Source organism: Abramis brama (genome assembly GCF_963993115.1).
Source record: "Abramis brama genome assembly, chromosome: 15".
Lineage (NCBI taxonomy): Eukaryota > Metazoa > Chordata > Actinopteri > Cypriniformes > Leuciscidae > Abramis > Abramis brama.
The window spans coordinates 29,107,049-29,131,004 of NC_139977.1; the positions used below are offsets into that span (position 1 = coordinate 29,107,049).

The 23,956-nt window shown below is 37.9% G+C and overlaps 1 protein-coding gene across 2 annotated transcripts in view; it reads right to left on the minus strand.

Annotated features, from left to right (window-relative positions):
• Window positions 1–18,055, minus strand: part of col5a1 (procollagen, type V, alpha 1) — a 97,942-nt gene extending 79,887 nt beyond the window's left edge. For both annotated transcript variants that reach the window (XM_084136163.1, XM_084136164.1), the window contains exon 1: window positions 17,673–18,055. In XM_084136163.1, coding sequence (XP_083992289.1) covers window positions 17,673–17,775 — 103 coding nt within the window. In that variant the 5' untranslated portion in view covers window positions 17,776–18,055. The remainder of the gene's footprint in view (window positions 1–17,672) is intronic.
• Window positions 18,056–23,956: the final 5,901 nt, after the last annotated feature.

The following is a 23,956-nucleotide window of genomic DNA, read 5'->3' on the forward strand; positions in this document are numbered from 1 at the left end:
TTGGAACGACATGAGGGTGAGTAATTTATGACAGAATTATCATTTTTGGGTGAACTAGCCCTTTAATTTCTTTAAACATCTTTTTAAAAGTATTAAAAGTCTTAACATTATTAACACTAATAGGGTCACAACTAGTAGAATAGGTTTTCCACAATGCAACATTTGCACACAGACCAGAAATGATTCGAGTTCCTTTACAAAACTTAACTGTGCATATCCAAAGCACATCTGGAGCGAGTGAAACGTCTCATGTTTACTGCGGTTCTGTGGAGTTTGAACCAAGAAAGGTTTCGAATGTTCTAGGATGCCTAGAATGTTCCATAAAATATAAAACCACATCAGACCGTAATGATGGAGAAATTACACGTATGCGCTACCACTTTAGATTAATCCATTTAAATCTGACCTTAAAAAACCTGAAAAGGGTGTCAATCACTGATTTAAATCGCACCGTGATGTCATTGTTCAATGGAGCACAGCTTTACAGTGGCATTTGATTCTGACACATTTGAGTAGTTTGGAAGCGTGTCAGGAAAATGTAAGATCTGTGAAGCAATAACTTCAGAGAGAGAAAGACTTGCATGCATAAGACAACAGTTAAATGTTCTTTCTGAAACTCAACCCTTATGTTCAAAGTGTCTGTAGCCCCTTTCACACAGCGCGTTGATCCCGGGAAATTGCCGTAAATTTGCTAGAGTGCCTTCTGTGTGAACGCAAACACGTCGGGATCGATGCCGGGATGGGGACCTAGTAACATTGCCGGGATCAGTCCCGGAACGCGCCCTGTGTGAACAAAAGCCAGGACCAATGCCGTAAGGGGTATTTTGTTGCTCTTAGAAGAAAGTTTGTGTTCGTCATGACGTCATCAACAAAGAAAGAACGAAAAAATGTCTGCAAACTGGAATGAAGCAGAGACCAGGGAGCTCCTTACTATCCACGCTGAAGCTGAGATCGTTCGCCAGCTTTGTGGAACGGTACGCGATGCGTTAGTGTATGACCGAATCCGGAAAAAAAATGCTCGAGCGTGGTTTCTCGAGATCGAAAGCGCAGATCATTAGTAAACTTAAGACACTGCGTAAAAAAATCCACCAAGTGCACGACTACAATGGAAAGAGCGGTAGCGGAAGATTAGACTGGCCTTTCTACAACACATACTGACGTCACGTGTCTTTACGGGATCTTTACGGAATGTGTGTGAACGCACTCACAAACAATCTCGGGACACATTATCCGTGTATTTTCCGGAATCTCTGTGTGAAAGGGGCTTGTGTGTGTTTTGAGGGGCAGCGGCACAGATTTTCCGCCCTTTTGCAACCCATAGCTAGGTGGTTTCTATGGTATTCTGATCAGTTGTTAGCATGTTGCTATGTGTGACCACCCTGAATTTAGTTGGGTCACAGGGATATTGGATTGTTTGTATATATTTCTTTCTTTCTTTCTTTTATTACCTATGTCTATTTCAGTTTACTTGTACACTGTAAAAAATTATCGTAATTTTAACGGTAAAACGGTAATTTTCTTGTGGAAGAGCTGCTTGTGATGAGCTTTGATTGATCATGTGACTATCATCACTGCTGTGATTGGTGGTTATCAGTGTATTATGGTACAAAACAGATATTAATACTTCAATAGGACGGTAAATTCACATTATATCAGATAATAAAATACGGTTTATTACTGTAAATTTTAAGTCAAGTCTGTAAACCCAATAACGGGTTGCTACCGTATTTTTGACGGTAAAGTTCTGGCAACCACAGCTGCTGTTTTTTTACCGTAAAAATCACGGTTAAATTTTTTACAGTGTATATATATAAGTTTTATTATTGTAGTGAGTTTACATTGGGCAGCTCAGCTGCATCTTCCGAATTCTGGTTAACAGTAAATGAGAGAGAGAGAGACAATAGTTAGTGGTTGCTTAAAGGTCCTCTTTGTTGTCTGAGGATGCACCACAATCGTCACGGCAACTCCACTCTCTCAACTGTCAACCAGAATTCGGGAGCTGCCCAATGTAAACTCACTACAATAATAAAACTTATACAAGTAAACTGAAATAGACATAGGTAATACAAACAATCCAATATCCCTGTGACCCAACTAAATTCAGGGTGGTCACATATGATATTACAAAGGTGCGTCCCAATTCGGGCACTTATGCATTATTCTATGCCGATTTGAAGTTTAGTTTAAATAGTGAGAGTAGTGTGATTACACTGAAAATTCCAAAAAGAAAAAGTACATTTTAAATACCCGGACGATGCAATTAATTAACCCTTAAACACATACCTCGGGTCTTTAGTGACTCGGGACGTCATTCACGAATCACTACCCTCCTTCTCATTCATTTTTTCAAGTTAGACATCAACCTTCTTAGTATTCCTCAATCAATTCATTATAAACAATATAACATGAAAAAATGTATACAATTATAAAAGAACGCCTGTTTTCCCATTCATTTTTTGTAAAAATGTATTAGGGTCGCTAACGACCCATGGTGTGTTACAGTGCAAGTATATTTTCTCTGCACAACAATAATTGAATCTTTGATGACTGAATAATTGCATTTCACCTTTATTCCACAAGGTGTCAATGTCTGATACACAATGATGAAGTGACTTTTCACTCATAGTTATCGCAGGCAGAAAACAAAAGAATAGGAAGTATCATCAGCAAAACTTGGAATGGCTCAGCGATTTACTGCAGAGCAAGTACTGAACGCAATCAGATATTACTATCACTGACACTTAATGGCGGATCTGGTGAAAAAGCTGTCAGCGATCAAAATATTGATTTTGAAGATGTTAGTTTTGATAGTTTTGAGAATATGTTTGAGGTCACGAATATGAGTGTGCTGAATGTACTGGGAAATGAGTTCTGACGAGGACAGTGATGACAGTATAAAACATCTGCTCAAACTGAACCCTTCCAAGATACAAAAGTTAACAAAATATGCTTTATTTTATTCTTCTGTAATTGTTACTCTAATATCAGGAGAGTTTTATATTATCCCGACAGATCCATCCGTGTTAGATATAGATCCGGGTCGCTAAAGACATGAATATGTAATAATGAAACATCCATGCATTTAAGGGTTAACGGAAAAAACGAATGTTAGACACTTCATGTATTAACTATCGCTGCTTTAATTATGTAGCAGAGGGGGAGGGGCTTCAGACTCCGATGTTCAATGACAAAACAACCATATAAAGTTCATACATTATATGGATAAGTACATAGTGTATAAGTGCATAGTGTATAGTGCGTAATATGGGCCGCAACTCGAGTGTATTGCTATCCTGTCACTAAGCTGAGGGTTTTAGGAGGCCGGTGCTGACAGTTTAATGATAGGTCAATCTGAGTGATTGACAGCTCCTCAACCAATAGCAGCCAATCAAGTGGGAGGAGTGCCCTGTGGGTGCACGGATGGTGATGACCATCTATATTACGACCTCACTTCTGCCGCATGCAGGAGGTCACTGTCCACCAACTGACCTTTGACCTGGACAGAGGTGTAATGAGAGGGAGGGCAGGGTTCATAGGGCTAACGGGTAAAATTGCAGGTATTCCGACCAGGTGCTTTGAGCTTCTTACGTGGCTTAAGTATATTTCCTAGTAAACCATTATATATTTTTTCTTCTCTCTCTCTCTCTCTCTCTCTCTCTCTCTCTCTCTCTCTCTCTCTCTCTCTCTCTCTCAGTGGGCTGTTTGAACTGCACTATAATGGTATGTATGGTTTGGTGGTTTGGTTAGACTGTGTGGTGTTCACTGGTTTCCACTAACTAGAGCAGCAATCAACGACTGACTGATTCAGCAAAAACCATTTAATCTGCCTGCAACATTCACAACACTTTTCATCATTTTTGATTGTCTAATAAAGTTAAAAAAGCTTCTCTTTCAGCAAAGAGTGTGTAAAGTTTTTCCATGTTAAATGGCTCACGTTCACTGACTGAATCGCTGGCTGGTGTTCAGCATGTGCATTATTAGACACTGGAAACGATGACTCATCTGCTGCTGTACCACAACTCAATCACACACACGATTCATGTACAAATGTACAATTCCATCAGCGCACGCAGCAACAAATGCACACTCAGAGGAGAGCAGCATACATCCCATCCAGTGAAATCAAACACACATTTATTACAAAAGAGACACACACGTTAAAAGCATCAAAGAACATTCAAACTCAACTACAAATTCATCCAACCCCATAAAAGCAAAGCAGAACAAAACTCCAGCACAACCCTGACAAATGAACTACCATGATACAATGACAGTATCAGATGGAAATACTATGGTGTTTTGATTTAAATCATGTTGCTACTATTCATGTACCATGGTTTTTTAAAAATATATACTATGCTACATGATATAATAATGCCTTTATGTTTAAAAACATGGTATTATCATAGAATATTTCAAAACAAACACAGTATAAATATATGGCATTATCATGGTAAATATCCCAAAAATCATGGTACACGTAAAAAAAAACATGGTACTGTGAACAAAAACAAAGTATTACAAGGGTAAAGTACAATTTACCATTATCATGGTAAATGTCCAAAGAAATCATGGTATAATTACGGTACATGTAAAAAACTAAAAAAACAAGGTTTTAACATGGTACCATGTACAAAATACAAGGTATTGCCAGGGTAACGTATCAATATATGCTATTATCATGGTAAATGTCCAAAAAGCATGGTATTGCTATTGTAAATATAAAAGAGCAGTATTACCATGGTACCAAGTATAAAAATACAGTATTATCATGGTACATGTACAAAAAAGTATAGTATTATTATGGTACATGTACATGGTAAATGCCAAAAATGCATGGCATTATCATGGTACATATAAAAGCAGTATTACCATGGTACCATGTACAAAAGAAATATGGTAATACCATGGTAAATGCCCAAAAAGCATAGTATAATCAGCGTACATGTAAAAGCCAGAACTACCATGGTATAATGCACAAAAAACAAGGTAATTTACAAAAAAAAATACCCAAAAATTACAAGTTACCCTGTACAAAAAACAAGGCAGTACCATGGTCCTGTAATTTTTCATTTAACTCTAATAAAATTGCATTTTATGCTTATATTCTGATGCATAATACCCGCAAAACAAATTCATAAATGCAGAAAACCATAAAACAGCTCATCACAGATTCATTAAAATGACTTCAGTCACATGACACGACATACTATTGTATAGTATCGCCAGATTATTACAACTCTGGAACAAAAGCCTCTCTGTCCTGCGCTGAAGCATGAGTGAAGTGTGTGTGTGTTTAATTCTTTCTGGAGAAAGTTGAACGTTTCTGTGGTTTTTGTGGCCAGTTCATAATGTGATACTGCTACTGCAGAGAGACAGACAGAGAGAGAGAGAGACTATTTTATATTCTCAGTATGAGGCCAGTGGAAGGAATGTCAGCTTTCCGCACACCACTCCAGAATCCTAAAGTTCTTCTCACATGTCTGGACCTGCAGGGTTCCCTAAACATTTCATGAATAACCCACTGAACAATATTAATCACTCATTACCGACTCCACATATCGGCAACCCAAGAAAACCTGCGGGTTTTCACAGAACAAAAAAGTGTTCAATAGCATGAGCATATTCCAGGTGTGCAGGGTCAAAAAGGAGCTGGTGATGTCATTGAACTGTATACTGGATCTTCATGTTGAACAGAACTAAACTCACTCACTATAGTACTTTTGCATGACATAATTTTACTGTCCTCCTCACTGTAAGTGAAAATGTTGTACTAAGTGCCAAAAATATAGGCAATGAGATCATAGATAAATAAAGTAAAATAAAATAAAATAAAAACATTCATGTGATGGTCACCTCTAGGATGTTAAATAAATTAAATGGGGTTAATATGATGATCACCTCAAGGATGTAAAAAAAGAAAAAGGAAAAAAAGAAAGGAAAAGAAAAGAAAAGAAAATACAAATGATGATCACCTCCAGGAAGTAGCCTAAAAATAAAGTAAAATAAGATTTATGGACCACCTCATTGGTCCAGAAATAATAGGCTATTTGCTGTACACACACATGGAAGTGTTTGATTAATTGAGATGCACATTATAGTACAGCTTTGTAAAACACACACACAGAGAGACGTGAGAGAGTCAAGCACGTAACCTTTAGCATACTGCTCAAATGAAGCATTACAGGACCAACTGCTGCCCTCAAGTGATTCCTCATCCACAGGATAATGAAAACCTTATGAAAACTCAAAGAAGCTTTGAAACCTCATGTGTACTGACCCGTACAAACATTTACCATGGTCATAGTTTCTTTTAAAATACCATAATTACTACAGTTATTGTTTCTACAATTGTGGTGACTACTGCCATATGAAAATATACAAAACAACAGACATATTCTGAAAGCATCTTACCCTGTTTGCAAGAGATCCCTTATCTTGCAATAACAATAGTGCAGTAACTATAGTATTTTAACAGAAACTATGACTATAATGGTACATTTTAGTGAGAAAACAAAAATAATTGTGGGTCACTTTTTGGACGAGGGATCCAGGCATCTGATGTTTTGAAGTGATGTGAACATCTGAGGCATTTCTGAGGCATATGAATGAACGTTTTTCATCTGTTTGTCACACAAAAAGTCTCTTCTTTCCATGAGATGGAAAGATAGATCTGCAGTCACTCACATAAAAACCAAGAGGGAGCATGTGTGTTGGTCATAAACCCCGGGAAATCCCATAATTCCCTGTTTCAGGGTCATGAATGTGGCATGTGAGATATGAGGGCTCTTAATTGCCACAAAAGAGGTCCCCCCCCCCCCCACACACACACACACACACACAAGCAAAATACATAATCATACTCAATGCCAGATGTTTACAGAGACAAAAATTATAGGAAGTCACTCATTGTCATAGATTGTTGCCGATTTTAGAAACAGAATCTGATGACGATGCAACAAACCTGATCAGAGTTTAACTTTGCAAATGCAACTCGATGACACACTATCAATATGTATATAAATTTCAAAATGAATCATGCAAAACCGTTTCAGAAACTGTTCCCATTCTGAGCCTGTCTGATTCATATGATTTCTGTTATAAACACCTATTTGTGAACATATTTTCAATTGATAAAATCACATAGCAAAAAAATTATTACATTTTTGTCTTGCTTTTCATACATTTTCCAACATTTCTAAACATCATTAAAACAAGATTAATTTAGTTCAGAAGCTAATCTGTGTAGGACATTATGATTATGAATTAAGTGTATTTTTCTTGCCCCACTGACAAATTTAAGTATAAATCTTAAGAAAATTAAAAGAGATTTATGATTAATACAAGAAAAAGATTGTCAACAGTGCAAATTACATTACATTACATTACATTACATTATATTATATTATATTACAAACTATATACATTTAACATAATTAACATATATATATATTTAATTTTTAATGAAATGGAACATGAGTTTTTTTTTGTCATCTGGTAGTAAGAACGAAAGAAGAAACCTTGAAAAAAAAATACATTGACATATCTCATCCTCTCTTTCAAAAAAGCTCTGCAATCTCACACAATCATCACACACATGCATAAACACACAAAGAAACAGATATAAATGCATAAATCTACAAAAAAAGGGTCAGGTCAGTAGGTCTGCATGGGCATAACTGCGTAAAGCGCAGAATATGTAGACAAGCAAACCGTTTTGTGATCAACCCTCATTCGCACTCGTTTCCTCACTGAGAGGACCATGTATTTTTCTTCTGTCTTAATGAAACAGTATTTTATTCCTCTGCTGTTCCACAGCAAGGGGAGGGGAAAAAACATCTGGAAGGCATTTTTCCTTTTTCCCCCCTCTTTTTTCATTCTTTTTCTCTGGGATCAGCAGACAGCACAATGACGGCTATAGCTTCCAGATGTGAGAACACAAACTCGCTCTCACTCGCTCTGATTTCTCCAGTCCTAAACGCCAAGTAATAAAAGAAAACCATCTACGCTGGTCCATCTGTAGCTTTTTGCTCCAAAAACACACATACCCCATGATGCTCTGAGGTGCTCTAGTCATGCTGACACCGAGTTAGCAGCTCAAGCGCAGGTATGTAGGGAATGTTATTTCAGAGGAAGTGTGTGCACATGTGTGAGCTTCATGACAGCCCAAGGGAACCTCAGGCCGTTGTAGGGGTGCTTAGAACTCTAGAGAAGCCAGACACACACACACACACACACTGACCGCAATTAATCACAACAAAGCCTTAGCAAAGCCCAAACATGGCATCCGTTTAAAAGCTCTGTGAAAGAGTCCATTCATACAGAACAGAGCAGACAGAAATACAATACTCGAAAACTTCAACTTTCAAACTCTGGGAACCAGAGATCTGAACACACACACGCGCATGCATGGCAAACAACAGTGTGTGTTTGTGTGTGTGTGTGTGTGTGTGTGTGCAGCAGGGGTGGCAGGCTATATCAAGACCAGGTGTAATCCGAAAGACTAAAACCCTGTCTACCCCCCACTATACTGATGCAACTAGATTCACTTTCTGAAGATGTGAGCAGAAACCCATGCAGAACTCTCCACTGCAGTGCTATAAAGCTGCTAAAGTTGTTCTGAGTGGTTTAAGAATGTTGCTTTGGGCTTTCTATGGTGTTCTGTGTTTGCTATGGAGTCACTGTGCAGTTGCAAAGATGCTATGAGAGGTTTTAGAATGTTGCTACACTGTAAAAAAAGAAAAGTTGACTTAACTTAAAATTATAAGGCAACTTGCTGCATAGATTTTTTGAGTTGACTCAACTAATAGAGTTTAATCAACTAGAGATGTTATAGTTGAGTCAACTCAACTATAGAGATGTTTTAGTTGAGTCAACTAAAAAATCTGTGCAGAAAGTTGCCTTTAAGTTAAGTCAACTTTCCTTTTTTTACAGTGTATGGGGTTTCAGTGGTGTTCTATGTGGTTGCTAGGGAGTTGCTATGCAGTGAGAATGTTGCTATGGGGTTTTTAGGGGTGTTCTATGTGGTTGCTATGGGATCACTATGCAGTTGCAAAGGTGTTCTAGGAGGTTTAAGAATGTTGCTATGGGGTTTCTATGGTGATCTATGTGGCTGCTAGGGAGTTGCTATGTAGTGAGAATGTTGCTGTGTGGTTGCTAGGGAGTTGCTATGCAGTTGTTGAGGTGTTTTGAGAAGGTGTTCTGGGTGGTTTCTACTAGGTTGTTGCCAAGTCAAAAGAGCCCCCTCGCAAGTCTCTATCTATGATATTCTGGTCTATAGATATGGTCCTTCAAACTCTATAGAATTTTTTCAACCATTTAATTATCACATAAATGCAGCCTTGGTGAGCATTAGATACTTCTTTCAAAGACATAAAAAATTCATACCAGCCTCAAACATTTGAATGGTAGTGTATGAGCAATAATAATAGTTATGCTTGATTTAACAAGGATATTAACAATTCATCAACTTTGACACACTTTAAGTATAAAATTGACAAACCGTTTGAAGTCATTTCTCACATCAAAACAGTGTGAAATGGTTCCCACTCAAAGAGATGTGTTTTCCAGACGTTGTGTCTCAGGATGGGGCACTGTAAACCTCTGGGGTGGTCATAATCTGAAGAGCACCACCCACAGTATGCCACCTTCAACCTCTGACCGGTGACCTCATCTCCTGTAGGTCTGCTGTCTTTAACTACTATAACTCACATTCCTTTCTCCCCTCAATCACTTGGGGTTTTTTTTCTTCACTTTCTCCTTTCTTACTCTGATCCTTTCTCTCTGAAACACGCACAGTCCTGAACACTTCTCAACCTCCTTTCTCACTAGAAGATTCATTTTAGCAGTTCAGGCCACTTGATTGAATGAACTGCTTCAGAAAACAATTCAATGATTCTTTTGACTCATCACTCAAGTGAAATAAATATTTTCTTAAATACCGCAGTTAATCATTATTGTTCAATTAAGTTGTTACAAATATTGCATTGTAGCTTTGTGAACCAATTCAACTAATGTATTCTATTTATACGTATATATTAAATATACATATCTTATATTGTAATTCACTTGAATATAAAAAAAAATAATTTGCTATCTTGTCTTCAGTATGTCTGATATATATATATACATATATATATATATATATATATATATATATATATATATATATGAACCCAAGTGACATGTGGATCAGGGTTTGGTCCTCATGTCTGAAAGAGGTAATATCTGTGTTTTATAGTGTGTGAACAGAGACATTGAAGGTTTCACCAACTATCACCCTCCCAAATGTGGCTTTAGATTGAAGGGAGACTTGAAACACTTTCAATCATAAAACAATGCAACTCCAAAACACACGCTATAAAGCCCAAACCACACAAACCGAGAGGGGAAAAAAACCTTCATTTCTACACTTGGCCACAAAAATAGCACTGTCTAATACAGTACAAAACGTACAACATTTCTGTCCTGAGAACCCAGAGCTGGACCTCCTAAACACTGAAGCCAAGTACAGGGCCGAGAGCTGGTCTGGTCTTACGTAATACACAAAATCATGACTGCTGACATGGTAACTACTGGACTACCATCTATTCACATACTTCTACTATCAATTTGCATACTCATACTAACCTTGAAAAGTACATACTGTGCTCGCAAAGTAAAAGTTTGTGCTTTTAAGTATGAAGCAAGCTAGCACAGCAGACAGACAGACATACTACAAAGTCATAAAATTATGTATCGATACAAATCAAATCTTGTGCGGTTGTGGTCAGTTAGTCCAAAAAGCATACATATGCTTCAAACTGGATGTAGTATGTCATCTGGGTACCTGATGACGTATGGATGGATGTAGTATGTCATCTGAGTACCTGATTGTCAGCATAAACTATGACTTTTTTTTTTTACAGTGAATTGGCATGCACTAATCCTAATCTTGAATACTATATAAGATTTATAGTTTGTGAAAATATGCATCAAAAATCCATAAATCCAAAAATCCATAGTAAATGGGTCAATGATGTGACGCAATTTTTTTTGTGTCCATATGGTTTAATTAAATTTAATAGGGTTAAAATTTCAAAATAAAATGGCAAATGACTTGCATACATTCTCTTTTTTGAAGACCAAGTCTAACATTTCTGGTTTTAATTCATTTTGAGAGAATATTTGGGGGATGATTGCAAAAATGTCTATGTGGTGTAACCTTTAAAACTTTGTACCAAATAATTTATCTTGTTTAAAAAAGGTGAAATTCTCAATAAAACACAATATCAGCTAGTTTGGCATAATCTAACATTAGAACTATTTAACAGTAAATAAAAGTAAATGGAAAACCATTGTTCTGAATATTATAATTAATTTGGGGAATCATGTGAGTCAAGTAAAATTCCTGAAGTGTCAAGGTGGTGTAACCACCATTCAAGGAGTCATTTTGTTAATATTGTGTAAGAAGACCATGTGACAGGAAATTATATCACAGAGACGGACCCCCGGTGAAACTAACTGCTGAATGCAAATGTTATTAACTCTCTTTAAAATGTGAGATAATTTGACAATTTTAGGGTATGGTCAGGTATTCTTAAGTATATGTCAAATGGTATGACCCTATTATAAAAATTATATTATATTAACTTATTATATTAACTTAAAAAAAATGTCATTTTAAATATTACCACCAAGGCCACATGATTACATTGGTGTTCATGATAATACCTGTCAAATTTGATTTTAAACTGAAATGTCAAATGATGTAACCGGTTACACCTATTGACTCTTATTACTCCTTTCTGTTAGGGGCCAATTTAGTCAAATATCACTAGTTTATGATGCTGATTAAAAATGTAATATAAACTAACCTACTATTTGGAACTCTTTTCAAGTGTTCAATGTAACCAATGTAACCTCATTGGTTCTTGTCGAAGCTCAAACGTGCGAGAATGAACCTCGTTGGTTCTTGTGGAAGCTCAAACGTGCTGCGTAACACGAGAATGAACCTCATTGGTTCTTACTGAAGCTCAAACATGCTGCGTAACATGAGAATGAACCTCATTGGTTCTCGTGGAAGCTCAAACGTGCTGCGTAACATGAGAATGAACCTCATCGGTTCTTGCTGAAGCTTAAACGTGCTGCGTAACACAAGAATGAACCTCATTGGTTCTTACTGAAGCTCAAACGTGCTGCGTAACACGAGAATGAACCTCATTGGTTCTTACTGAAGCTCAAACATGCTGCGTAACATGAGAATGAACCTCATTGGTTCTCGTGGAAGCTCAAACGTGCTGCGTAACATGAGAATGAACCTCATCGGTTCTTGCTGAAGCTTAAACGTGCTGCGTAACATGAGAATGAACCTCATCGGTTCTTGCTGAAGCTTAAACGTGCTGCGTAACACGAGAATGAACCTTGTTGGTTCTTGCGGAAGCTCAAACGTGCTGCGTAACAAGAGAATGAACCTCATTGGTTCTCATGGAAGCTCAAACGTGCTGCGTGAGACGAGAATGAACCTCATTGGTTCTTACTGAAGCTTAAACGTGCTGTGTAACACGAGAATGAACCTCATTGGTTCTTGCGGAAGCTCAAACGTGCTGCGTAACAAGAGAATGAACCTCATTGGTTCTCACTGAAGCTTAAACGTGCTGCGTAACACGAGAATGAACCTCATTGGTTCTTACTGAAGCTCAAATGTGCTGCGTTACACGATAATGAACCTCATTGGTTCTTGTGGAAGCTCAAACGTGCTGCGTAACACGAGAATGAACCTCATTGGTTCTTACTGAAGCTCAAACGTGCTGCGTTACACGATAATGAACCTCATTGGTTCTTGTGGAAGCTCAAACGTGCTGCGTAACACGAGAATGAACCTCATTGGTTCTTGCTGAACCTCAAACGTGCTGCATAACACGATAATTAACCTCAGTAGTTCTTGCTGAAGCTCAAAAGTGCTGCATAACATGAGAATGAACCTCATTAGCTCTTTTCAGTTTTTTTCAGCATTGACAAAAATAAAACCACTTCTGCTGAACTTGTTGACAGTCATGCTTGATTTTCAGTCACAATTTCTTCAACAAAAAATGGCCTTTGACTCTAGAAGCAACATGGTCAGGTGGTGTAACTGGTTTTTGTCAAATGGTGTAACCAGTATTTTTCATAAAAAATATAATTATATACAGGAAAATGAATGTGGAATAAAATGTAATAGTCTAGTTTAGTGTAATAACATGGTTTTTAACCATTTTTACATAATTTGTCAAAGATTATTTAGAAAACAGAGGTGTTTTCAGCATATGCCAAATATTGCAAAAATTACATTTAGAGATAACTCTAATAAAATCTATTTTCGTGTGATATATTAAAATGTATTTCATTACATATAGTATTTATTTCTATATGTACACTTACATGCCATCTAGGTGGATAAAATATTTAATATTTCTCATTCTTTGGCAGTTACACCATTTGACACACTCAGGTACATTCAGTCTTAGCTTTCGTAAAAAATGGTGCAAATGTCATTTTTAATTACATAAAATCAACATAAATACACTATGTACATTTTAACATACCTGATATATGCTTTTAAAACAAGTTTTCTTGAATTTCTCATCTTGACAAACCTTATTTGTCACTGACAAAAATACTGAAATCCAGTCACATTGGACATACTATTTCCAGCATACTATTTTAAAATGCACTTATCTTAATATTGCAAGCTATGTAAGATAAATAGTGTGTGAACAGATGCATACTTCAAAACTCCATCGTCAATACTTTTGACATGCTATGAATTTACAGCATAACATGATTTGCATGTGCTAATCCTAATCTTGAATACTGTACAAGAATGAGAGAGTAAAAAGCACAAACTAATCTATATTTTGCATACTATGTATGATGTATAGTATGCATAAAGATGCATACTTTAACAATTCCATTGTAAATAGTACACCATCCATGCACCTTCAATATACAATATTTTGAGATGCACTAATCTTAACCTAGCATTCTATATAAAATAGATAGTTTTTGAAACAGAAACATACTTCAAAAATGTATTGTAAATACTGTGCAATCCAGTCAATTTTGACATACTATGATTTGAGATTCATTCATCTTAATATTGCAGGCTATTTAAGATTGATGATATGTCAACAGATGCATACTTGCACACATTGACATCCAGTCACTATTGACATACTATTTCCTGCATGCTTTAGGGTGATTACTCTTAATCTCGCATACTATTGAATAAGGAGAGTATGATACTCTGATTTGGAACATACTCATTTTAATCTTGCATACCGCACAGGATAGTTTGTATGCAAAAAAAGGAATTCTGGGAGTTTGATTAGGAGGGAAACCCTTCATCCTTTTCCTGTTGGAACTGGACAGGTACCTTATAATAGCCAGAGGAAGACACCACTTAACACGTCTGTTAATGGGACTGATAGAGCCAAAGGCAACACGAATTTGATTTCTTCACGAGTCATGACGTTCCTCTCTATGATTCTTACTAAATCGCTGTATGAAGACAGCTGAAATGGACAGCTTGTTTGCATTACACTAGAAACATTTTTGAAAGGCTCCAAGGGTGTGAAATTTTGGCTCCAAACATTCAAGAGTTTCTCCTCTGAAGGCTTTAAGGGTCTCCAGAACACAACAACAAGAGTAACCAAAACCAGAAACAACACAATAAACAATCGTTACAACATGCCATCTGTTAAAAGGCATTCGTGTACTCTCAAAAGTGAAGCACACCCAACAAGGCTGAATGAGCGAGGCCGATCCGCCGAGAGTGTTCGTAAAAATCTCATAAAACAGCACTAGTGTGAGTAATAAAGCAGAATAGCCTTGCACAGGAAGTGCAGCAGCATCACCATTGGCCATTTTTCCCTTTACAAGCTTCTGTCTAATCTGACGTAAGAGCTCCCTGTATCCCACAATGCACTGCCAGTCCCACCATAAACTTTATGACAGCACGTCATTCTATACCAGCAGATTTGATTAGCCCCGCCCACTGCATGACATCACCGTCGCGGAAGCAGTGAGTGTTGCTGACTGACTTAGCTTCACAGCTCAAAAAAAAGTGCATCCTTGAAAACTTGTGAGTCTGGCTGCGGATCAAATCCACCATCTTCTCTGCATTACCCCGCTACACGTGTACACTAAGAAATTGGAAGCATACAGTAATGTAAATACTGTACAGTAATGTACAGTAAAGTCTATAGTATACACTACATAGGGATCACAGCTGGATTTAGCCTAAAGCATTCTAGATTGCGAATGAAACCAAATAACTAATGCATTTCAATCCAATTTGACACTGAGCATCTTTGTAGCAGATGCTCTGTGACAGATGTCTCTAATACATAGTCAAGTCAATGAATCACTCTAATTAATTCAGCTTTGACTCATGCTGGCAAAAGAGATTAAGTTGAAACGTTTTCACTGCTCAACACTTTGGATACACTCTTAAAAATGGAAATGAATGGTTCTCAAGTACAGCAAAGAATCATTTTTGACTGTGTAAACTGGTTTACACACCTTTTGACCAATAAAATTTCATTATTACATTACGTTTACAAAGAGAAATGTCTATGAAATATTTCAGAGCTAAACAAAACAAGAAAAATGCACTATTTTGATTTCTATTACTTTTCTGGGTCTATAAAATAACCCTAACCCTAACCCTAACCCTAGTTCCTCCATGACTGTGGAAACCTTGATAGGGTTCTTAAGTTGCTATATAGTTCTTTGAAGATTAAAACGCTCTTGGTGTTTCCTTAAAGCACCAGTACATGATGGTTTTCTAAAGAACTGGAGAATAAAAAGTTCTTTGGGAAGTTAAAGTCAAACTATGAAACTGTTTTAGGTTCTATTTGGAATCTTGATTTAAGCATGTAAGCATGTTCTTGAGAAATTCCTCGACCAAAATGTTCTTGTTATAATTAAAACAGCTCAATAATTCCATCAGTATAATGAGCAGCCAAGTGGCCATGACCAGACACGAATCTGATCACACATGCAGAGCAGAATTTCCAACCCCGCTCTCTCGATCCCTCCCCCTTTTTCTCGCCCTCCCTCCAGCCTGGAGAAAGAGAGAGCGAGAGAGGGGTACTCCCTGGGACAGGCTGGAGAAACCAGGAGGATGAGAATGAGAGATCATATCCTGTCTGCTTTGGCTCCGTCATTACTGTACAAACCACAGATTCGTGTTCACAACTAGTAAACTCCACACTATCAGTGTGATATACGGAGTGATACACTAAAACCAGATCAAACAACTGATCAAACCATTGAAAGTTGGCTTTTTATATGCTAAAAAAGAAACATCTTTTCATGCATAATGCATGGAAAATATTGATTAAACAACTAATAATCTCTCGACTTTTAACAAATGGCATATTGCTGATCATTTCAAAATGCATGTGACTTGATGAATGCATATAAATATCTCTTTAATAACTGTTCTACATAGTCTGCTGCGTAATTCCTTCTATAAGTGGTTTACAAGATAATTGTTTCACCTCGAGCATCTCTGATCTACTAGAGAAGACACGCAGCGACTCCACCCTGACCCACTGATGTTCTTCATTACAGACCAGGAACCAAGACAGACTAACGTGCGTTTATTTGCATTTATCTATTATTTTCATCTGTCTTTCGCCAAACAAAAGGAGAGCCAGAGTGATGGGTTCGTTTTTATGACCCTATGGAAAAACATAAACTCTCTGTCGCTCTCTCTCCTGGTGTGTTTCTCATCCTGCATATTTTTCCAATTACGTTCTGCAGTTAGCGCGCCTGCTGAAGGAAAACTACTTTCTGCCAGATCCCCTAAAAAGCATCTGGAACATCTTCCAAAAAGTCTACAAAGACCATTCTAGGTTGTATGGTCTGAAACAAAAAAGGGTCCTGATGTCGTACTCCCCTAAAGATAAAGCTTCGTCAATGGTTCTTTGAAGTCTCTGAGATTCGGCAAAGAAATCAAAACACTGCATAGGGTTTAGGTAGATCAGCGTATTGGTATTATGGGGTTCTGGTGAAGCATCACACAAATGGTTTTCTAAAGCAGAACTTAAGAAGGTTCTCCTGTGACTTTGATTCCTACTGGAAAGTTTATTTTTAAGAGTGTATGAGGGTGTAAGTTTCTTGAAAACTATGCCATCTTCTGCTTTACAGATGCCAGAAACCAATATTCTGAAGTCAAGAATCTAAAATGCAAAAAAAAAAAAAAAAAAAAAAAAGGACCACTAAAGAGCCTATTCACGCACATGGAATCCTGGAATCCAGATTTCTACTATGAGGTCTTTGTTTGCTAATTTGCATAAGAATTGTTGAGTGTTGCAGGGTAAAGGAGCTTGATGCAACAATAAGATGGTGCATCACGATTTCCTCACGCATCTGTTGCCTTGCACGGGAAAACTTCCCTCATTCCGTTATTCGTTTCTGCTCTATTGCTGACGCACAAAAAAAGTGCAAAACAAAAGTAACAGCCACTGAACTTCGGACGCGAAAATCTCACTCTAGGGCCCCCCTCCCATCCCCTCCTCCGGTCATTCCAGTCCCGGGACGGAGGACTGACCGTGGAATGCGCTCGCGCAACAGAACCGCAGCCCCGGGTGAGCGCGGCCCGCGGCACAAAGTAACAGTTTGGGAACAGCTGATTCGCCGCTTACCTGCGCTGACTCGTGAGGTGACAAACATCAGGAATACTAGGAGTACCGACAGTCGCACCTCCTTAAACCTCCGCTTTACTTTCCATCTGATAGGTGTATCCATGACCACCTGCGTCCGTCCTGACGCGTAGAGTTTAATGATATTATTATGACAACTGCTTGATATCAGGACAGTAACCCAACAGCCCCGGAGAGAGAAAGCGCGAGAGCTCAAAGCCTCTCATGCAGCCATACGTTAATAAAGTCCTGCAGGAAAATTCAGAGGATGGATAGATGGATGGATGGGGCACCTCTCTCCCTTCTTTTCCCTTCTGTTCTTTCCTTCCCCTCAGTGCGCTGCAGTGATGCCCCCGTCACTGAAACTTCGCGGAGCCAAAGTGGGAAAAAACTTCATTCACACAGACTGTCAGTCACGCGGCGAGCAGCCAATCAGAGAGCAGTACAAAAAATGCTCGGTTTCTGATTGGTTATTACCATGGGTAGTAGGCGGGAAGTTTACAGTGTGGGACTTCATTTACTCTCTCTCTCTCTCTCTCTCTTTTTGTCTGAAAGTTTTTAGTCCATTGCAGTGACTGTAGACTGTCTTTTAGTATTTTTTGACTTCTAATTTGATGGGTGTAGCAACAGAAAACATTTTAGGGCAATCATCCAGTTAAAGGATGGCTCTTAAGGTAATATCCTAAATAATGTAGAAAGAAATAGCTCTTAATTTGTCTAGTATAAAGGCTGTAAAAATACATATTGAAATGAAAACATATAATTTAAAATTAATTTTGTGTCGTGCGGAATGGTTTATTTGAAATAGTGACATATCTGACTGGACATTATCAATCAGAATACCAATAATAATTAGATACCAATCAGAATCCTCTAATCCTTATAATGGACCAATGTAAAGTAGGCTACTTTTAACCACCACTGTGTATAAAATACATAAATAAACTTGCTTTGTTTTACCTTCTGTGAACTATTCTAGCATAGGAACAGTGCTGTGCATGCGGGAGCCAAGGGTTATTTCAAGTCGTTCCTAAAATTAAAGTTTGCAAACTATTTTAAGGCTGAAACGATTCAGGACCTCCTGACGTACGCGACAGCTGGAGCACACAAGGCCACAAGGGCGATGACCTTTTGACACGGGTCCGAATGTATCGAGGGGAAGGGAATCCTTTTCAGGTTTCATGTAAAACAAAATGAAGCAAGTTACTTCCCTTGCAAATCAATCAATTATTTTGTTTAATGCATAAATATAGATAAAAAAGGTACAGTATGCACAATAAACTCAGCTGCATTCTCATGTGAGTAAGATGTGGAAAATTTCTTTTTAGCTTGTTTATTTCTTTTTAAATACTAACCAGGTTAGACATGTGTTAAGTCAACAAAGTCAACGTGAAATGCTCATTTCACTTATTGCAGTTCATAGGATATTCAAAATTTACATTTATGCATTTAGCAGATGCTTTTATCCAAAGTGACTTATAAAAGAGGGGAATAAAGCAATTTGTCAAAAGGCCAATGAGAGAAGAGGAGAAATATAGAGAAGAAAAATAAATTTGAGAATATGGGAAAATTCATTTGAAGTTTGGGAATTTGGAAGTGTAAGAGAATTAATTCCGTCCTTTAGGAACTGATTGCATCATGAAAAGTGGGTGTTACATACCAGAATGAAGCAAAGTGTTTAAAGGATGAAAAAATGTAAGAGGGATTCATTGAAAAGGAAAGTCATTTTAGAGGCGGAGCAACTGATGAACGATTACGAAGACCAGAGCCTCTCTCAGTGGCACTGACGAAGACTAACATTTTCTTTCTCTGGAATAATGTGCAGTTATGAATCATGGAATGTTATTAAGAATGTGAATAGGGTCAGATTTGATTTCATGTTGACTTAAAGCGCATATTCCAGAGGTGACAGTGGTGGGCCGTCAGGGCCAGCAAGGCCTTCTCTGCTGGCCTAAACACTATCAGACTTAATGACATGCACTTTAATATCTTTTTCCATGAATGAGTATTAAATTATTCCCAATAGTCCATTCTCTTAATTTCGTAGCTTGAAGAGGCAGGCTAAATACACATTAATTGTGCAAATATTAACATAAATAAATACATAATCTCTGTATTACATACATAATACATTACATACATAGTCTCCAATGCCATCTCTCTCATGTTCGTCCATCCTCTGGACTTTTAAGTAACCGGGGTTAAGTAACCCTAACCAATGAAATTAGCTGCAGGGCGGGATTTCTGCTTAACTGGTTTGCGCCCAGTGGGATTTTTAAATAAATTTTATAGAAAGATTAAAAATACGGGAGAAATACGGGAAAATATTTAAATGGGATGATAGCGGGATAGCAAGGTAAAATACGGGAGAATCCCGGGAAAAACGGGAGGGTTGACAGGTATGATCAGATTTCAATTTGACTGCATTGGGGCCATCTAGCAGGCGTACAATAACGTCTGCATTTTCACGTCCTTTGATTGGATGGTCAGAGCTCGTACTATTACTGGTAGTCAGAGGCTGAGCTACACTGAACAAAATTATAAACGCAACACTTTTGTTTTTGCCCCCATTTTTCATGAGCTGAACTCAAAGATCTAAGACTTTTTCTATGTACACAAAAGGCCTATTTATAGCATCTTGATATGCCACACCTGTGGATCATCTCGGCAAAGGAGAAGTGCTCACTAACACAGATTTAGACAGATTTGTGAACAATATTTGAGAGAAAATTTTGTTAGAGCCCAATTAGAGACAATTTTGTGTACATAGAAAAAGTCTTAGATCTTTGAGTTCAGCTCATGAAAAATTGGGGCAAAAACAAAAGTGTTGCATTTATAATTTTGTTCAGTGTAGCTAACCGCATCTGTATAGCGAACAGCATAAACTAAATATATTCCTGTAGATTTAATAGTTTTTCAACACAAAAAAATCCCTTATTCTGCCATCCAGTTTAGCAGAGTCACGGAAATCTATTCAATTTGTCCGAGTTATAACAGAACTGGCTGATGTAATGTATGCCATGACTGATTTTGAAGGCAAAAGTCCCGCTGAGCTCATTGATTTCCTTCAAAAATCTGTGTGAGAGCATGGGGCAGCTGTACACATCGTCATGTTTTGCGGTGACTGTCCCTGTGTCCATTGCTTCTGTCGAGTAGACAATCTCAGCCCTAAAGCGAATTAAAACTTATGCCAGAAATACGATGGGACAGCATCAATTAGCCTCAATGGCGATAGAAAAGGTTGTTGGGATCGAAACGCACAGATAACCTGTACAACAGAGTAATTTAAGTCTTTGTGAGGAAAGAAATTAGGTAAAAAATAATCAGTAGTTTTGGTGAGTATAATGCTTTTTTGCCCCCAGGTTTCCCATGGTCAATATGATTTTCTTCTTATTTTTTTTTATTTATTTTTTTTTACATTCATTCTATTGTAACGTCTGACTATTCAGGGACTATTGTAACCCTTGTAGGACAAGACAAGGGAGGCTCCGTTTCTGAACTTATAATCGGAACGCAAGAACCACTGTTCACTAACACACAAGCCGAAGTCACTCGCTCGTTTCTCTCTACCCGGCCTTTTCCGAACTCACCGCATTAACCCAATAATTGCCGGTACAAAATAAAAACAGCAATTTCACAACAATTATAGAGAGTCTGTGCACTGCTACACTATTAAAAGTTATTAATTCAGGTAGGACACCACTGAAGGCCTAGGTGTGAAATGCACGGCCTGCCACTGCATTATAGCCTACTGTAGTTCAGCTGAGGTTTACAGTACAGAATGACGTCTTCACGGACTACCAGGCTCGGAGAGCTCCAGGTTACACAGGTTGTACGGACTGATGTCTCACTCCATCTCAGGTTACGGGAACTCTCCTCAGAGGGAATGTGAAGAATGCAGCTTCTTTTGTGCAGGGTGTCCCTGAGCCAGCGGGGGGCAGACACTCCTGCACACACCTGTAAAACACACACAAAGTCCAAAATTAAGACTCCCCAAGTGCCAGATGGGACTACAAATTGGCTTTAGGTAAATAAAGCATTCAGTTTGCAGTTACCTTTTTTTTAAAGAACTATATTCTAACATTTCCAGAAGAAAATGTGAGTGATGCTCACCCATGTACAAGTCACCGCTTTGATGCAGGGCAATTCTAGATGATTGCTAATGGGGTTCGGAGCATTTTATTAGGGGCCAAGCACCGAAGGTCCGTAGGCACCTGTATCCGTTAGTGTTCTTTTTCTTTGTCTTCTTCTTCTTCCGCTAATGAGTCTTTGGCAGCCCATAGAACTGTATGGTAAAAAGTTGTGAAATTTGGCACACTGATAGAGGACATTGTCTGAACATTAACCACATAAATTTTGGAATCTCTAACTCAATCCCTCTAGCTCCACCAACTGCCCAAATTTGCACTTGTGTTTATGCTAATCACTTTTAAACTGTAAGCACTAGAAACAAAATTGGCTCAATTCCTTGATTCCTTGGCTCAAGACGATTCGATTGCACCCTATGAATTTTTCCACCATTTAGAATTTTCAAAAAAACGTACTTTTTCGAACTCATCCTAGACCAATGCTCCAATTTTGCTCCAATTTGCATGAAAATTTAATGACTATTTTGGATTATAACTTCTAAATTTTGCAAAAATTGATCAAAATTGGTCTCTTTAGATTTGGTACAGCATGCCGAGTTAAACAATATCAAAGACTTATACAGAAAGATGCTGCACAAATGGGAGAAAGTGCAACGCACAATATAGCAGAATAACTCCCACCTTCTAAATAAGAGCCAATCGCAGACTGGTAAAGTCATCGCGTCACTGCAGCTGCCGTTAGAAGCTCCGGTTCCTATAGAAACAGTCAGACGTGTGCTTCAGCTGCGCATGCGCATTAGCTTGGTCCAGCTGAAAAAATGGCTTTCTGTCATGATTCAAGAGTTTAGAAACAAAATTTATGAGACAGTTGTTATTAGATTTCATTGGTGATTTCAAATATGGAATTTATTCGTAAGCTTGGCGAGCAGTTTTGGAGAATTTGATGTTTCCCCATTCAAAGAGATAGAAAATGCACTTGCATGCCCAAAAGGCATTTCAGAGATGGCCACTGAGTGAAATGACTTGTCATATAGGGACTTTGACGATACCCAATTTTCCCATATCGGCCATTTTGAATTTCATGAATGCATTGGCGTATCGTTATGAAACCCGGTATGTGTAATCAGCACCATACTCTGAAGGTACTCAAAACGTTTCAGGGCAGCGCCACCTTGTGGTCAAGAATTATAATAAATGTTTAAAAAATGCTAATAGCTTTTGATCAATTTTAGGCGACCAAACTTCCAGTCCGCCATTTTGATTTTCTTTAAAAACCTACTTCTTCGAACTCCACCTTGACCGTATATATATATCAGCTTTATTTCAATTAACAAAAATGATTATTAACAGTTTTAGTTAATAACAACATTGGTTTTTAGCATGTTGCAGTTGCTAGGGTGTTCTAAGTGGTTGTTAGTTGTCTGCTTCTTTGCCTAAAAGGTCAAAACAGCCAGTTCTCTCAATTCTCTATGATATTCTGGTCTCTCGAATTGACTATTCTTAAGTCTATTCTTATGACTCGAATCCCCTCCTACAAACTTGTTTTCGCACACAAAAAAAATAAAAAAATAAGCAGAAATCAAAGAGAGACTAAAACACTATATTAATTTGTACAGTGTTAAGCTTTCATTTTGGAAATTGTTAAAGGAGAATGTTCATGAGTAACAGACAGTATAAGACTGAGTCCAAAGCATCACTGTCTAAACACACACATGGGCAAATATTATTGTTTGGATTATGAGATATAGTACAGATTTCATGATTGCACTCTATAGCTCTTTTAACAGAGACGTCCTCTCTCCGTCTCTCTGTATTACATGCCGGGACACACCTGTACAAATTCCTTGGCTCGCATATGTTCATCAAAGCCTGGATCATTCAGCAGGAGAATGGATCTTCACACATACACAGGGAACATGCATACACACCACACACCCACACACATACACAGGATGAGCCACGTTTACAATACACAATGCACACATATTTATGCACATCCAGACACATGCATTCGTCCCCAAGCCAGAAATCACTGCTGCCTGCTCATCCATCCGTCATAATGCCTGAAATAAGAGATTGATGAACAGCTGTCCACAGCTGTCCAAGCATGCACCGACACACAAGAGCGAACATCACACACACGTTATCAACATATTAACACTAAAACACCTAACACACTCTCAGAGAATCAATCATATT